Source organism: Bufo bufo, chromosome 5 (genome assembly GCF_905171765.1).
Source record: "Bufo bufo chromosome 5, aBufBuf1.1, whole genome shotgun sequence".
Taxonomy (NCBI): domain Eukaryota; kingdom Metazoa; phylum Chordata; class Amphibia; order Anura; family Bufonidae; genus Bufo; species Bufo bufo.
In genome coordinates, this window is record NC_053393.1 from 522862572 (window position 1) to 522877940 (window position 15369).

General features: G+C 45.2%; 1 protein-coding gene across 1 annotated transcript in view; it reads right to left on the bottom strand.

Annotated features, from left to right (window-relative positions):
- The window catches only part of ZNF804B (zinc finger protein 804B), a 384452-nt gene that overhangs the window by 13286 nt on the left and 355797 nt on the right, over positions 1–15369 (bottom strand). Inside the window, exon 3 of the mRNA XM_040434562.1 lies at positions 11839–11969. Coding sequence (XP_040290496.1) covers positions 11839–11969 — 131 coding nt within the window. The remainder of the gene's footprint in view (positions 1–11838; positions 11970–15369) is intronic.

A 15369-nucleotide genomic window follows, 5' to 3' on the forward strand; every position in this document is an offset into this window, starting at 1 on the left:
AGCGTTTTGGTGTCCGCCTGGCCGTGCGGAGCCAAACGGATCCGTCCAGACTTACAATGCAAGTCAATGGAGACGGATCCGTTTGACGTTGACACAATATGGTGCAATTGCAAACGGATCCGTCCCCTATTGACTTTCTATGTAAAGTCAGGAGTCCCTATTAATATACCATCAGATCAGAGTTTTCTCCAATCCGATGGTATATTTTAACTTGAAGCGTCCCCATAACCATGGGAACGCCTCTATGTTAGAATATACCATCGGATTTGAGTTAGATCGTGAAACTCAGATCCGACAGTATATTCTAACACAGAGGCGTTCCCATGGTGATGGGGACGCTTCAAGTTAGAATATACTAAAAGAACTGTGTGTACATGACTGCCCCCTGCTCCCTGGCAGGTGCTGCCAGGCAGCAGGGGGCAGACCCCCCCTCCCCCCTCCACTGTATTTAACTCATTGGTGGCCAGTGCGGCCCCCCCTCCCTCCCCTGTATTTAACTCATTAGTGGCCAGTGCGGCCCCCCTCCCTCCCCTGTATTTAACTCATTGGTGGCCAGTGCGGCCGGCCCCCCCTCCCTCCCCTGTATTTAACTCATTGGTGGCCAGTGCGGCCAGCCCCCCCTACCTCCCCCCACCCTAATTAAAATGACCGACCCCCATCATTGGTGGCAGCGGAGAGTTCAGATCGGAGTCCCAGTTTAATCGCTGGGGCTCCGATCGGTTACCATGGCAGCCAAGACGCTATTGCAGTCCTGGCTGCCATGGTTACTTAGCAATAGAAGCATTATACTTACCTGCGATGTCTGTGACCGGCCGGGCGCTCCTCCTACTGGCAGGGGCGTAGCTATAGGCTCATGGGCCCTGGTGCAAGAGTTTAGCTTGGGCCCCCCATCCCTCATTGCTTTGTGGCCAGGGGCAGGGAAGCACATTGCCTTCCTGCTGCCTGAGGCAAAAATTTTAACTGCACCCCCCACCATGCCAAATTCTTGACTTAACACCTATCCTCCAGCCAGAGGTGTAACTTGACCAGCATGTACCTTCTATAAAACAGGTGTCTTCTCATGTCGTACAAGGGTCTTTGGGCCCCTCAGGCTCCTGGGCCCGGTAGCGACTGCTACCTCTGCACCCCCTATAGCTACGTCCCTGCCTACTGGTAAGTGAAAGGTCTGTGCGGCGCATTGCTATAAGCATAAGCAATGCGCCGCACAGACCTGTGAGTTACAAGAAGAAGGAGCGTCGGGCGCCCACAGCACATGTAAGTATGCTGCTGACTAACTGACCATGGCAGTCAGGACTTTAGTAGCATCCTGGCTGCCATGGTAACCGATCGGAGCCCCAGCATTACACTGCTGGGACTCCGATTGGAACTGCTGCTGCCGCCAATGTTGGGGGAGGGGGGGTTGGGAGAGGGCCCACCAATGATTTTAATACCGGGGAGGGGGGGAAGGGTGCACTGCCCACCAATGATTTTAATACTGGGGGGGGGAGGGGACACTGCCCACCAATTATTTTAATACCGGGGGGGGCGCACTGCCCACCAATGATTTTAATACCGAGGGGGCACACTTCCCACCAATGATTTTAATACCGGGGGGGACGCACTGGGGGCTGATTGAGAGGCACTGGGGGCTAATGGAGAGGGTACTGGGGGCTGGTGAGAGGCACCGGGGGCTGGTGAAAGGCACTGGGGGCTGATGGAGATGCACTGATTAGGGGGGTGATGGAGAGGCACTGGGGGGACGCTGATGGAGAGGCACTGGGGGCTGATGGAGAGGCACTGCGGGCTGGTGGAAAGGCACTGGGGGCTGGTGGAGAGGCACTGGGGAATGGTGAGAGGCACTGTCCAGATGAAGGCCAAAGGGGTGACCCTATCAGAAATAGCAAGAGAAGTTGGTCGTTCCAAGTCTGTGATTTCTAGAATATTGCATCTTTACAACATCACAAACTCATTTAAGTCCCCCAAGAAGGCTGGTCGCCCTCGAAAGACAAATGCAAGAGAGGACAGGATAATGCGGAGAATCTCCTTGGGTAATTGTTTCAACACTGCAGCTGGAATCAGCACTGAACAGGGTAAGGCTTTGTCTCGTCATACAGTGTCTCGATGTTTTAGAGCATTTGGACTGAAAGCGCACTCTGCAGTGACCAAACTTCTCATTAGCAGAAAGAATCAAAAGGCTAGACTCACCTTTGCTGAGGAGCATGTTGTGTGGACAGAGGAGAAGTGGTCCAGAGTTCATTTTAGTGATGAAAGCAAGTTTAATTTATTTGGGTCTGATGGGAAGCATTATGTTCGTCGACAAACTGGGGAAAGACTGAACCCAAAATGTGTCAAGAAGTCAGTGAAAGGTGGAGGAGGAAGTGTCATGTTTTGGGGAATGTTTTCTGCAGCAGGAGTTGGACCTCTCATACAGCTACATGGCAGAGTGAATGCAAGTGTGTATCAGAACCTTCTTCAACAACACATGGTTCCTTCCTTGCGTTCATCACTCAATCAGCCAGCAATTTTCATGCAGGACAATGCCGCCTGTCACACAGCAAAACGAGGAAAGCAGTTCCATGAAACTAAAAAACATTGAAACAATGAAATGGCTAGCCCAGAGTCCTGATCTAAACCCAAAAGAAAACCTCTGGAAAATCCTTGGTGACAAAGTTATGGTCAAGAAACCCGGACCAGTCACATAACTGTTGAAGAGACTGAAAGAAGAGTGGAGCAAAATCACACAGTCATTGCTGTTCTGTAATTATGATCTTCAGGTTTTTTGAAAAATAAAGGTTTTATGTTGATATACTTTGGTTATTTTGGAAAACACAGTTCTAATGGCATGGTGTATCCCTTACAAAAAAACTTCAAATGATGATCAATGTAGATTACATTATTTCTGAAAAAATCAAGTGTTCATAAATAGTTTTCTAATATTGATCGCCAGTGTATATCAAGCTGGCAGCTCAAGGGGAGTGTTTTTTTTTCTGCTAGAGATAAGGGGGCGTGTCCATGCTCTCCCTATCACAACTCAGCAGGCAATTGAATGATGAAACTGATCATGTGCGGCCTTCTCAGTGAGCGGGACAAAGAAATAAGAAAAAAACAAACCGCAGGTGGCGATATAAAGATAGATTTTCTTGAATAACTCAGTGGCTATGCTACATTTTTAATTACATGCAATTACAAAAGTATTTAGATCCAGGTGCTGGTTTGAAAACTGTAGAATATTTTTTCGGGGGACAACCCCTTTAACTATCTGAAATAGGATATATGAACATTTCTAACCAGAGCACACAACAAGGTTAGGGTTAAAGGAACCAAAAAGTCACCTAGTGTGAGCAGTTTAGAGCATAGCATGGACTTCTGGGTTTAGATTTTTCGGGGTTCTCCAGTCCTGCTGTTTATGAACCTTTATAAGTCTTCTTACAAATAAAAGTTATGTGATTATGTCATTGGGGGCAGGGGAGTAGCTATAGGGGGTGCAGTCACTACTGGGCCCAGGAGCTTAGGGGGCCCAAAGACCATTCTATTATATAGGAAGACACCAGCAGAACAGAAACCACATAGTAGTGGGGAGCCCTGTTACATATTTTGCACTGGGGCCCAGGATCTTCAAGTTTTGCCTCTGTTTGGGGATCTCCATTGTAGAGCTAAGCTCCACCCCTCAAATGGCTAAGATCTGCATTATCACCCTCCTAAGCCCTTCCCCATAAGCCTGCTAAGCCCCAGTCTCAGCTTAGCTAGCCGAGGAACCTCTGCTACTGCTCTATGACTTGGAAGGGCCCCCTCCCCCTCGGGCCCCTGTGCAGATGAACCTTTCCCAGCAAACTGTTCTGGGGCTCTGAGCACTTTCTAGGTTTGCATGGAGTTAAAGTCCAACACCACTCATCTCACGCCTACAGCTTTATACCTTTTGCATAAGGAAATGTCAGAGCCTTAAAGAATAAAAATAAGAATCAAATTTACAAGAACATCTGGCACCCACCACGACTAAAAGCAGATAATGAATGGTACTAGAGGGGTCACATCATGCCCCCTCCTCAAGGGAAGACGCTCGGCATTTTATTCTTATTATTTCAATGTTGTTCTATTCATCCCTGGTTACTGACTGCTTAATTATAGCCATCAGAAAGTGTGTGTTTAATAGGAACAATTATATTTCATCTTAAAAGACATATATTTAGATTTAGAAATGATGGTTTTAATTATCAGTCCTTCACTTACATCACACTTCATATTGTATAAGTACCAGACTCCTACATCCTAATGATGTGATTATCTTTCCTTTTAAAGGAGCATTATGTCTGTCAACAAAAACTATTCTTTGTAGAATGAAATGTTATAAAATGTTCCAATACATTTTCTGTAGCAATTTCTTGTGATTTTTTTAAAGGGATTTTGTTGTGCCTAATTTGGAGGCGGCATCTGATAGAGCAGGAAGAGCTGAGCAGATTGATATATAGTTTTGTGGGAAAAGATTCAGTAGAACCTGTAATCCATTTAAAATCTCTGCTCTGGGCTTAGGAGTCCAATGGGCGGTCCTATCAGTGGTGCAGGACTCCTAAGTCCATAATACAGTGTGGAACAGAAGTATTTGAATACGCTGCGATTTTGCAAGTTCTCCCACTTAGAAATAGAGGGGTCTGAAATTCACATTGTAGGTGCATTCCCACTCTGAGAGATGGAATTTAAAAAAAATAATTCAGGAAATCACATTGTATGATTTTTTAATAATTTATTTGTCTTGCACTGCTGAACATAAGTATTTGAAAACCTGATAAACACCTGTTATTGTGCCTTTAAAAAGTCCACCTCTACTCCACTCATTAATTTTACTTAATAGCACCTGTCTGAGCTTTTTAAATGCCCCTGTCCACCCCACAGTCAGTCAGATGCCAACTACTACCATGGGCAAGACCAAAGAGCTGTCAAAAGACACTAGAGACAAAATTGTGGACCTCCACAAGGCTGGAAAGGGCTATGGGGCAATTGCCAAGCAGCTTGGTGAAAATAGATCAACTGTTGGAGCAATTGTTAGAAAGTGGAAGAGGCTAAAGACGACTGTCAGTCTCCCTCGGACTGGGGCTCCATGCAAGATCTCACCTCGTGGGGTATGACTGATGATAAGAAAGGTGAGGAATCAGCCCAGAACTACAAGGGAGGAGATGGTCAATGACATGAAGAGAGCTGGGACCACAGTTTCAAAGGTCACTGTCGGAAGAACACTACGCCGTCATGGTTTCAAATCATGCATTGCACAGAAGGTTCCCCTGCTCAAGTCACCACATGTCCAGGCCCGTCTGAAGTTTGCCAATGACCATCTGGATGATCCAGAGGAGGCATGGGAGAAAGTCATGTAGTCAGATGAGACCAAAATACACTGCTCAAAAAAATAAAGGGAACACTTAAACAACACAATGTAACTCAAAGTCAATCACACTTCTGTGAAATCAAACTGTCCACTTAGGAAGCAACACTGAGTGACAATCAATTTCACATGCTGTTGTGCAAATGGGATAGACAACAGGTGGAAATTAAAGGCAATTAGCAAGACACCCCCAATAAAGGAATGCTTCTGCAGGTGGTAACCACAGAACACTTCTCAGTTCCTATGCTTCCTGGCTGATGTTTTGGTCACTTTTGAATGCTGGCGGTGCTTTCACTCTAGTGGTAGCATGAGACGGAGTCTACAACCCACACAAGTGGCTCAGGTAGTGCAGCTTATCCAGGATGGCACATCAATGCGAGCTGTGGCAAGAAGGTTTGCTGTGTCTGTCAGCGTAGTGTCCAGAGCATGGAGGCGCTACCAGGAGACAGGCCAGTACATCAAGAGACGTGGAGGAGGCCGTAGGAGGGCAACAACCCAGCAGCAGGACCGCTATCTCCGCCTTTGTGCAAGGAGGAACAGGAGGAGCACTGCCAGAGCCCTGCAAAATGACCTCCAGCAGGCCACAAATGTGCATGTGTCTGCTCAAACGGTCAGAAACAGACTCCATGAGGGTGATATGAGGGCCCGACGTCCACAGGTGGGGTTTGTGCTTACAGCCCAACACCGTGCAGGACGTTTGGCATTTGCCAGAGAACACCAAGATTGGCAAATTCGCCACTGGTGCCCTGTGCTCTTCACAGATGAAAGCAGGTTCACACTGAGCACATGTGACAGAGGTGACAGAGTCTGGAGACGCCGTGGAGAACGTTCTGCTGCCTGCAACATCCTCCAGCATGAGCGGTTTGGCATTGGGTCAGTAATGGTGTGGGGTGGCATTTCTTTAGAGGGCCGCACAGCCCTCCATGTGCTCGCCAGAGGTAGCCTAACTGCCATTAGGTACCGAGATGAGATCCTCAGACCCCTTGTGAGACCATATGCTGGTGCGGTTGGCCATGGGTTCCTCCTAATGCAAGACAATGCTAGACCTCATGTGGCTGGAGTGTATCAGCAGTTCCTGCAAGACGAAGGCATTGATGCTATCGACTGGCCCGCCCGTTCCCCAGACCTGAATCCAATTGAGCACATCTGGGACATCATGTCTCGCTCTATCCACCAACGTCACGTTGCACCACAGACTGTCCAGGAGTTGGCAGATGCTTTAGTCCAGGTCTGGGAGGAGATCCCTCAGGAGACCGTCCGCCACCTCATCAGGATCATGCACAGGCATTGTAGGGAGGTCATACAGGCACGTGGAGGCCACACACACACTACTGAGCCTCATTTTGACTTGTTTTAAGGACATTACATCAAAGTTGGATCAGCCTGTAGTGTGTTTTTCTACTTTAATTTTGAGTGTGACTCCAAATCCAGACCTCCATGGGTTAAAAAATTAGATTTCCATTTTTTTATTTTTGTGTGATTTTGTTGTCAGCACATTCAACTATGTAAAGAACAAAGTATTTCAGACGAATATTTAATTAATTCAGATCTAGGATGTGTTATTTTTGTGTTCCCTTTTTTTTGAGCAGTGTATAACTTTTTGGTCTAAACTTCACTTGTTGTGATGGAGGAAAAAGAAGGATGAGTTGCATCCCAAGAACACCATCTCTACTGTGAAGCATGGGGGAGGTAACATCATGGTTTGGGGTTGCTTTTCTGTGAAGGGGACAGGACGACTGCACTGTATTAAGGAGAGGATGAATGGGGCCATTTATTGTGAGATTTTGAGCAACAACCTCCTTCCCTCAGTCAGAGCATTGAAGATGGGTCGTGGCTGGGTCTTCCAACATGACAACGACCCAAAGCACACAGCCAGGATAACCAAGGAATGGCTCCGTAAGAAGCATATCAAGGTTCTTGAGTGGCCTAGCCAGTCTCCAGACCTAAATCCAATAGAACATCATTGGAGGGAGCTGAAACTCCGTGTTGCTCAGTGACAGCCCCGAAACCTGACAGATCTAGAGGAGATCTGTGTGGAGGAGTGGGCCAAAATCCCTGTTGCAGTGCAAACCTGGTCAAGAACTACAGGAAACGTTTGACCTCTGTAATTGCAAACAAAGGCTTCTGTACCAAATACTAACACTGATTTTCTCAGGTGTTCAAATACTTATGTTCAGCAGAGCAAGCCAAATACATTCTTTAAAAATCATACAATGTGATTTCCTTTTTTTATTTTTTTTATTCTGTCTCTCAGAGTGGGAATGCACCTACAATGTGAATTTCAGACCCCTCCATAATCTCTAAGTGAGGGAACTTGCTAAATCGCAGGGTGTTCAAATACTTCTGTTCCTCACTGTATGTAGGAATTTCAATGGATACTTTATAGGTTCTCCTCAATTTCCCCCCACAATATACTCAGCGCATCCTGCTCTGTAAAATACTGTCAGCTCAGGCAGCATTTTCAACAGATTCCACTCACGATCTCTGCTTGCTGTCATGCCATAGAAATCTTCATGAATACTTTCAAACATATGACCTGGCCATATGATGATGTTTTATTACAAGACACAGCTCTGATAATTGTACTGTAACAAGCTGAGCTCCTGTATCCATCACATGATTTTTATCCCCAGGACGTAAACAACAACAGTTCCAAGTAAATTACAGCAAGTAGAGATCTTAAAGGGGTTATCCAACCCCTATAATATCCCTCCTAATGCCTGGGCCCCTTATGTAGGTTATACTTACGCCGATTCTCGGCACCCTCGTCACACCTGATGCCTGCACGGCCACCACTGCATCTTCCCGTTGCGCTGTTCAAAAGATCCAGCAATGGGGGGGCTAGCAGGCTAGGGAGGCTCGTCCCCGTTGCAGCATGCTATTGGCTGACCCCCGCTCCCAGGGAGCGACGCAGGTGACGGGGAGCGGGGTAAGTATAACCTACATGAGGGGCCCGGGCATTAGGGGGGACATTATAGGGGTTGGATAAACAGAAATTACATTAAAAGATTTTATTTTCATTATAGAATGAGTGAGCTTTATGGAAATTGGAATACTAATTTGAAGAACATTTAATATTTGCACCTACACATCTAGAAATAATGTACATATTATAGTGGGAAAGTTTGCAAATACTTGGCTTTAATTTTTAATTGTAAAATACTTCCATCAAGACGATTGTAAAGTATTCTGTTGGCTTCCTCCATGCTCTGGCCTCACATCTCCTAAAAGCCTCCTGCTGGGTCAGATTTTTCTACATAGGAATGCATTACTGATTTGCATTCTGGGAGATGTATTATTTACACCAGAAATAAAATTCTCAGAATTCAAAAAATGTTGCTTTGGGCATAAATAAGATAAAAATTGATCTTTGAATTTAAAATAAGTACCAGAAAATAAAACATATTATTTATAAGGTTATTTAGTAGGTTATGTAGATTTAAATTCTAAAATGTAATTCCTTTTAAAAGGATAAAAATATATTTTTAATATAAATGGTACATTACATGGAGCCTTCCATACAGTGGTCACATGACTTCATCTTGTAGGACCCCTACAGCACCAGACCATAGCGCTTTACTACAGCACTATTTTTATTCAAGAAAAAAAGGGGGCGCGCTCTTTCTGCTACAGCTCTCTCTCTATCACAGCTCTGGGGTAGCGTTCTTTCTCAGGGGGTGCGCTCTTTCTGCTACAGCTCTCTCCCTATTACAGCTCTGGGGTAGCGTTCTTTCTCAGGGGGCATGCTCTTTCTGCTACAGCTCTCTCCCTATCACAGCTCTGGGGTAGCGTTCTTTCTCAGGGGCGCGCTCTTTTTGCTACAGCTCTCTCCCTATCACAGCTCTGGGGTAGAGTTCTTTCTCAGGAGGCGCGCTCTTTTTGCTACAGCTCTCTCCCTATCACAGCTCTGGGGTAGAGTTCTTTCTCACGGGGCGCGCTCTTTCTGCTACAGCTCTCTCCCTATCACAGCTCTGGGGTAGCGTTCTCTCTCAGGGGGCGCGCTCTTTCTGCTACAGCTCTTTCCCTATCACAGCTCTGGGGTAGCGTTCTTTCTCAGGGGGCGCGCTCTTTCTGCTACAGCTCTCTCCCTATCACAGCTCTGGGGTAGCGTTCTTTCTCAGGGGGCGCGCTCTTTCTGCTACAGCTCTCTCCCTATCACAGCTCTGGGGTAGCGTTCTTTCTCACGGGGCGCGCTCTTTCTGCTACAGCTCTCTCCCTATCACAGCTCTGGGGTAGCGTTCTTTCCCAGGGGGCGCGCTCTTTCTGCTACAGCTCTCTCTCTATCACAGCTCTGGGGTAGCGTTCTTTCTCAGGGGGCGCGCTCTTTCTGTTACAGCTCTCTCCCTATCACAGCTCTGGGGTAGCGTTCTTTCCCAGGGGGCGCGCTCTTTCTGCTACAGCTCTCTCTCTATCACAGCTCTGGGGTAGCGTTCTTTCTCAGGGGGCGCGCTCTTTCTGCTACAGCTCTTTCCCTATCACAGCTCTGGGGTAGCGTTCTTTCTCAGGGGGCGCGCTCTTTCTGCTACAGCTCTCTCCCTATCACAGCTCTGGGGTAGCGTTCTTTCTCAGGGGGCGCGCTCTTTCTGCTACAGCTCTCTCCCTATCACAGCTCTGGGGTAGCGTTCTTTCTCACGGGGCGCGCTCTTTCTGCTACAGCTCTCTCCCTATCACAGCTCTGGGGTAGCGTTCTTTCCCAGGGGGCGCGCTCTTTCTGCTACAGCTCTCTCTCTATCACAGCTCTGGGGTAGCGTTCTTTCTCAGGGGGCGCGCTCTTTCTGTTACAGCTCTCTCCCTATCACAGCTCTGGGGTAGCGTTCTTTCCCAGGGGGCGCGCTCTTTCTGCTACAGCTCTCTCTCTATCACAGCTCTGGGGTAGCGTTCTTTCTCAGGGGGCGCGCTCTTTCTGCTACAGCTCTTTCCCTATCACAGCTCTGGGGTAGCGTTCTTTCTCAGGGGGCGCGCTCTTTCTGCTACAGCTCTTTCTCTTTAACTATCACAGCTTCTAACAGTAGACACTGCTGGTTAGTGGTAGTTGAGGGATAGAACTGAGCATGTTCGACCACCACAGTAGGTGGACGTGCACTTCGCTATACAAATTAAACACCAGGGGTGCTATTATAATGAAGTAAAAAGACTGTCTCACAGTATTATAACAGACAGACAAAAGTACTGGTAACTAGTTTTCAACGCTGAATTATGATAAAATAACATTTAATGGTCGAACAATCCCCTTCAATTTCACATCGTTTTTTGGTGTTTTTTTTAAACAGTTTAATGTATTGTACAGGTTGTAAGGATTAGGAGGATAATAATATATGTACGGTATTCTTTGTTACTTTTTATTACTTTTAGCCTATATTTGTTTTATAAAGTATTAAAATATAATGTTTTTTAATAAATTAATAAAAATAAAAAAGTATTTTTTTCTTTTATTCTTTTGTGTTTTGGATTTTTTTAAACAAATAATTGACAAAATATTTTTGTCATGTTTTTTTTTTACCTTAAAGCTTTGGAATATTTATGTTTTCTAACGCATAAGACCTGCAATGAACCATACTAGGCCCAGGACTATAACTTAAAACCATCAGTATTGATGTTCACTATCACTAGGGGTGGATTTTGCATCCCCAAACAGATTTATGTCTAGTGGACCACATCACCCCATCTCCGTAAAGCCTGCTAAGCCCTGTCAGCCTGATAAGTCCCACTCTCAGCTTAGCAGTGCAGCCTGGCTGGGCATTCTACTACTTGCTCTACAGCTAGGAAGAGCAGGCAGCATGTCCGTCTCTAGCATTTATTTTTATTTTTTTCAGCCAACCGCTTGTGACCAGCAGAGGAGCCCCCTGATCTATGGGGCCCCAAGAATTTGGGCTTGTAAGCAGCTGAGTGCTCTTTCCCTCCTCTGCAATGTCAGGTTGGGTTTACAGGTCATGACTGGCTTTTTTTCCCCCTTGCCATGGGGCGCCAAGGGGTTTAGGAACTGATGTTAAAAAAAAGTTAAACAACACTGCTAATAAGACTATATTCAGGGGTGCACCTACCCTTTCTGCTGCCTGGGGCGAAAACTGAAATGGTGCCCCTCCCTCCCCAATGCCAATTTCTTAGCCTAACCCCTCCCCTTCAGCACATGGTCCTTTGGCTGCCCCCCCTCTCTTGCCCCTACCTGGTGCTGCCTGAGGCGATCACCTCACCTGGCCTCATTGGAAGTGCACCGCTGACTATATTATATTTGACAAAAAATATTTTAATAAATTCTTAATTTGCTAAAAAGTTCCCCATCTATTACTGTAGTGCATTCTTATAAGAATGTGCAGCCCACATGAATACAGCTTTAATTGCACTGGATACAGTACATGGAGCTATACCGTGTTATGTCATATGTAACATAACTTAATGATCCTGAATAGGGGAAGAAAAAAAAGCTTCCTTGCAATCAGGATGTATTGTTTTATACGCCAGATTTAAAGCCTTTTAATTTGAAATCTTACCAGTCAGGTTGCTTGCGGAGCTCCGCCAGCTGGTGTAGACGCTTGAGTGCTTTCTCCTGCTTTTTCACATCTTTCCAGGACTTTGAAGCCACATTTCGAGCAAATTCTCTTTGTTTCAGTTCTTTTAATCTCTACAGAAAAAAAAAAATACGTATGACTTTTTTAAGTGTTGGGTTGTAGCATGTTGCCGCCTTTCTCAGACTGTATGAGAAGTAAAATGTCTTCTTTACTCTAACATCTGAGGTTACTGGTATGATCTGGTTATCTATCTATCTATCTATCTATCTATCTATCTATCTCATAGCTATTATCTATATCTATCTATCCATCTATCCATCCGTCTGTCTGTCTGTCTGTCTATCTATCTTATAGCTATTATCTATATCTATCTATCTACCGTACCTACCTAACTGTCTATCTAATATCTATCATTAACTACCTGAGTCAATCACTCCCAGACAATACAGACTACAATACACAAGGCCCCAGATTTCTGATCAATTTACATTTTTATTTTATTGAGTTGATAATTTTAATTAAAAAAAATTGGAATAGAATGAAGTGGTCCCTCAGTCTCACCCAGTTTATCTGACTTAGGCCGCATGCACACGACCGTGGTGTGTTTTGCGGTCCGCAAATCGCAATTTGCGGGACGGCACGTACAGCCTTTACATATAACTGCCTATTCTTGTCCGCAAAGCTCGGACAAGAATAGGACATGTTATATTTTTTTGCGGGGCCACGGAACGGAGCAACGGATGCGGACAGCTGTCCGCATCTTTTGCGGGCCCCATTGAAGTGAATGGGCCCCATTGAAGTGAATGGGTCCGCATCCAAGCCGCCAAAACGGCGGCTCGGATGCGGACCAAAACAACGGCCGTGTGCATGAGGCCTAAGTCAGAAAAATGTGGGACAGGTGCTTTAAAATCGTGGCGCTCATTCTGAACACCATATTCCTCAATGTATTTATACCAGACAACATCTATAAATACACTGATAAATCTCCCTCCATACAGCTCTAAATCACTGCTTCCCTTCACATATTACAGAACTGTCTGCCTGCAGCCACCACAAGAGGGAGCTCAGTGTGCAGGAATTTATACAATTACTGTAATTATCTCTTTTGCACTGAGCTCCCCCTAGTGGCAGCAGCTCAAAAATGCATTGCTTTCATATCAACAATAGAGGAAGTTCAGCGTTGGCCTCTCCTACCTAGCGGTTGTGTGGTTTGGCTCTAATGAACATACACCACCGCTCTATGGTTTGCATGCACGATTCTCACTGCAGAACAGGCACATCACAGCCTCGTCAACACCATGCCATGTGGCCATACCTAAACTGAAGCCCTGCGGCAACGAAGGTGCGTTGTAAGAAATAATGTACAGCCTATTATAAACCATAAGAATCTTAAAAGTAGATTTTATATAAAACTGCATGTAGCACTAATTATCAATCCCGCTATTACATAGCCTAAGAACATACAGCCAAATACATGTGTAGGAAACATGAGCAGCACAGATCTCATGCAGCAGACAGTCACATTTGCAAGCAGTATATGTGTGAGGTTCTTCTCAGGTATATCAGTTAAGCCAGGGGTGGACACGATCTTGAGCTCGAGAATTGTCGCTTGACCAAGGATTGCAATGTGGCACTGCAGCCGCGACCCCAGAACCGCAAAAAATCCAGCCATGTGGCCCTAGCCTTAAGACAGATAATTCTTTATGCCAGGCTTTCAACACATTTTGGAAAGAGAGACAGGGTAAAACAATAAACTTCCTTTATATACAGTACAGACCAAAAGTTTGGACACACCTTCTCATTCAAAGAGTTTTCTTTATTTTCATGACTTTAAAAATTGTAGATTCACACTGAAGGCATCAAAACTATGAATTAACACATGTGGAATTATATACATAACAAACAAGTGTGAAACAACTGAAAATATGTCATATTCTAGGTTCTTCAAAGTAGCCACCTTTTGCTTTGATTACTGATTTGCACACTCTTGGCATTCTCTTGATGAGCTTCAAGAGGTAGTCCCCTGAAATGGTTTTCACTTCACAGGTGTGCCCTGTCAGGTTTAATAAGTGGGATTTCTTGCCTTATAAATGGGGTTGGGACCATCAGTTGCGTTGAGGAGAAGTCAGGTGGATACACAGCTGATAGTCCTACTGAATAGACTGTTAGAATTTGTATTATGGCAAGAAAAAAGCAGCTAAGTAAAGAAAAACGAGTGGCCATCATTACTTTAAGAAATGAAGGTCAGTCAGTCAGCCGAAAAATTGGGAAAACTTTAAAAGTAAGGGCTATTTGACCATGAAGGAGAGTGATGGGGTGCTGCGCCAGATGACCTGGCCTCCACAGTCACCGGACCTGAACCCAATCGAGATGGTTTGGGGTGAGCTGGACCGAAGAGTGAAGGCAAAAGGGCCAACAAGTGCTAAACATCTCTGGGAACTCCTTCAAGACTGTTGGAAGACCATTTCAGGGGACTACCTCTTAAAGCTCATCAAGAGAATGCCAAGAGTGTGCAAAGCAGTAATCAAAGCAAAAGGTGGCTACTTTGAAGAACCTAGAATATGACATATTTTCAGTTGTTTCACACTTGTTTGTTATGTATATAATTCCACATGTGTTAATTCATAGTTTTGATGCCTTCCGTGTGAATCTCCTTCCGTGTGAATCTACAATTTTCATAATCCTAAGTTTGAAAAAATGCACCAACCCCCAAAAAAGGCAAAAAAAATACAATGTTTGTTCTGCGCTTTATATTTCCATATTGATTTACACCTAACATCTGACTGGAGTGTAAAAAAAAAGGAAAAGAATGCAGCATACAATGTTATGTATAGAAAAAAATTCACTATAATAGTTTAAAAAAAGAATATATATATATATATATATATATATAAATGCTTGAGAAATGATACAGTGACTTTATAAGAATGCAGAATCCTATGGAGCAGTGGCCAATTATACTTAAAGGGGTTCGCCGAAACTCTGAACCTCTGTCTATATGTGGAGAGTAGGTAGGTCCCAGCACTGAGCTTTCTTCTCCGCCACTTCCGATCCCTGCAGGAACGTCATATGACCACTGAAGCCACTGATTGGCAGGCATCTGTGACATGTTTGTAGACAGGATGTCACACTTTCGTTCTAGTGGTGACAGGGAGTGGAGGAGAAGGGAGCTTGGCGCTGGACCTGGAGCACCAGTGACAGGAGAGTCTTTCTTTTTTTCTTAAAGGGATTCTGTCACCTTGTTTTAGGTTATAGAGCTGCGCACATGCACGGCTAGATCGCCGCTAGCATGTCCGCAACATACCTGTCCAATAAAGCGTTGTCCTTTTATTGTGTTTAAAAAATGATTTTAGAGATATGTAAATGACCCTGGTAAGGAGCCCAAGGGGCTGTACTAACTGCTCTGGTGCCCAGCCACGCCCCCCTGTGAAGGAGCCCAGCACCGCCTGCGTCCTCCGAATCTCCTCCTTTCTTCACAGTTAGATCACCGTAATCTCGCGATGCGCGAGCTCG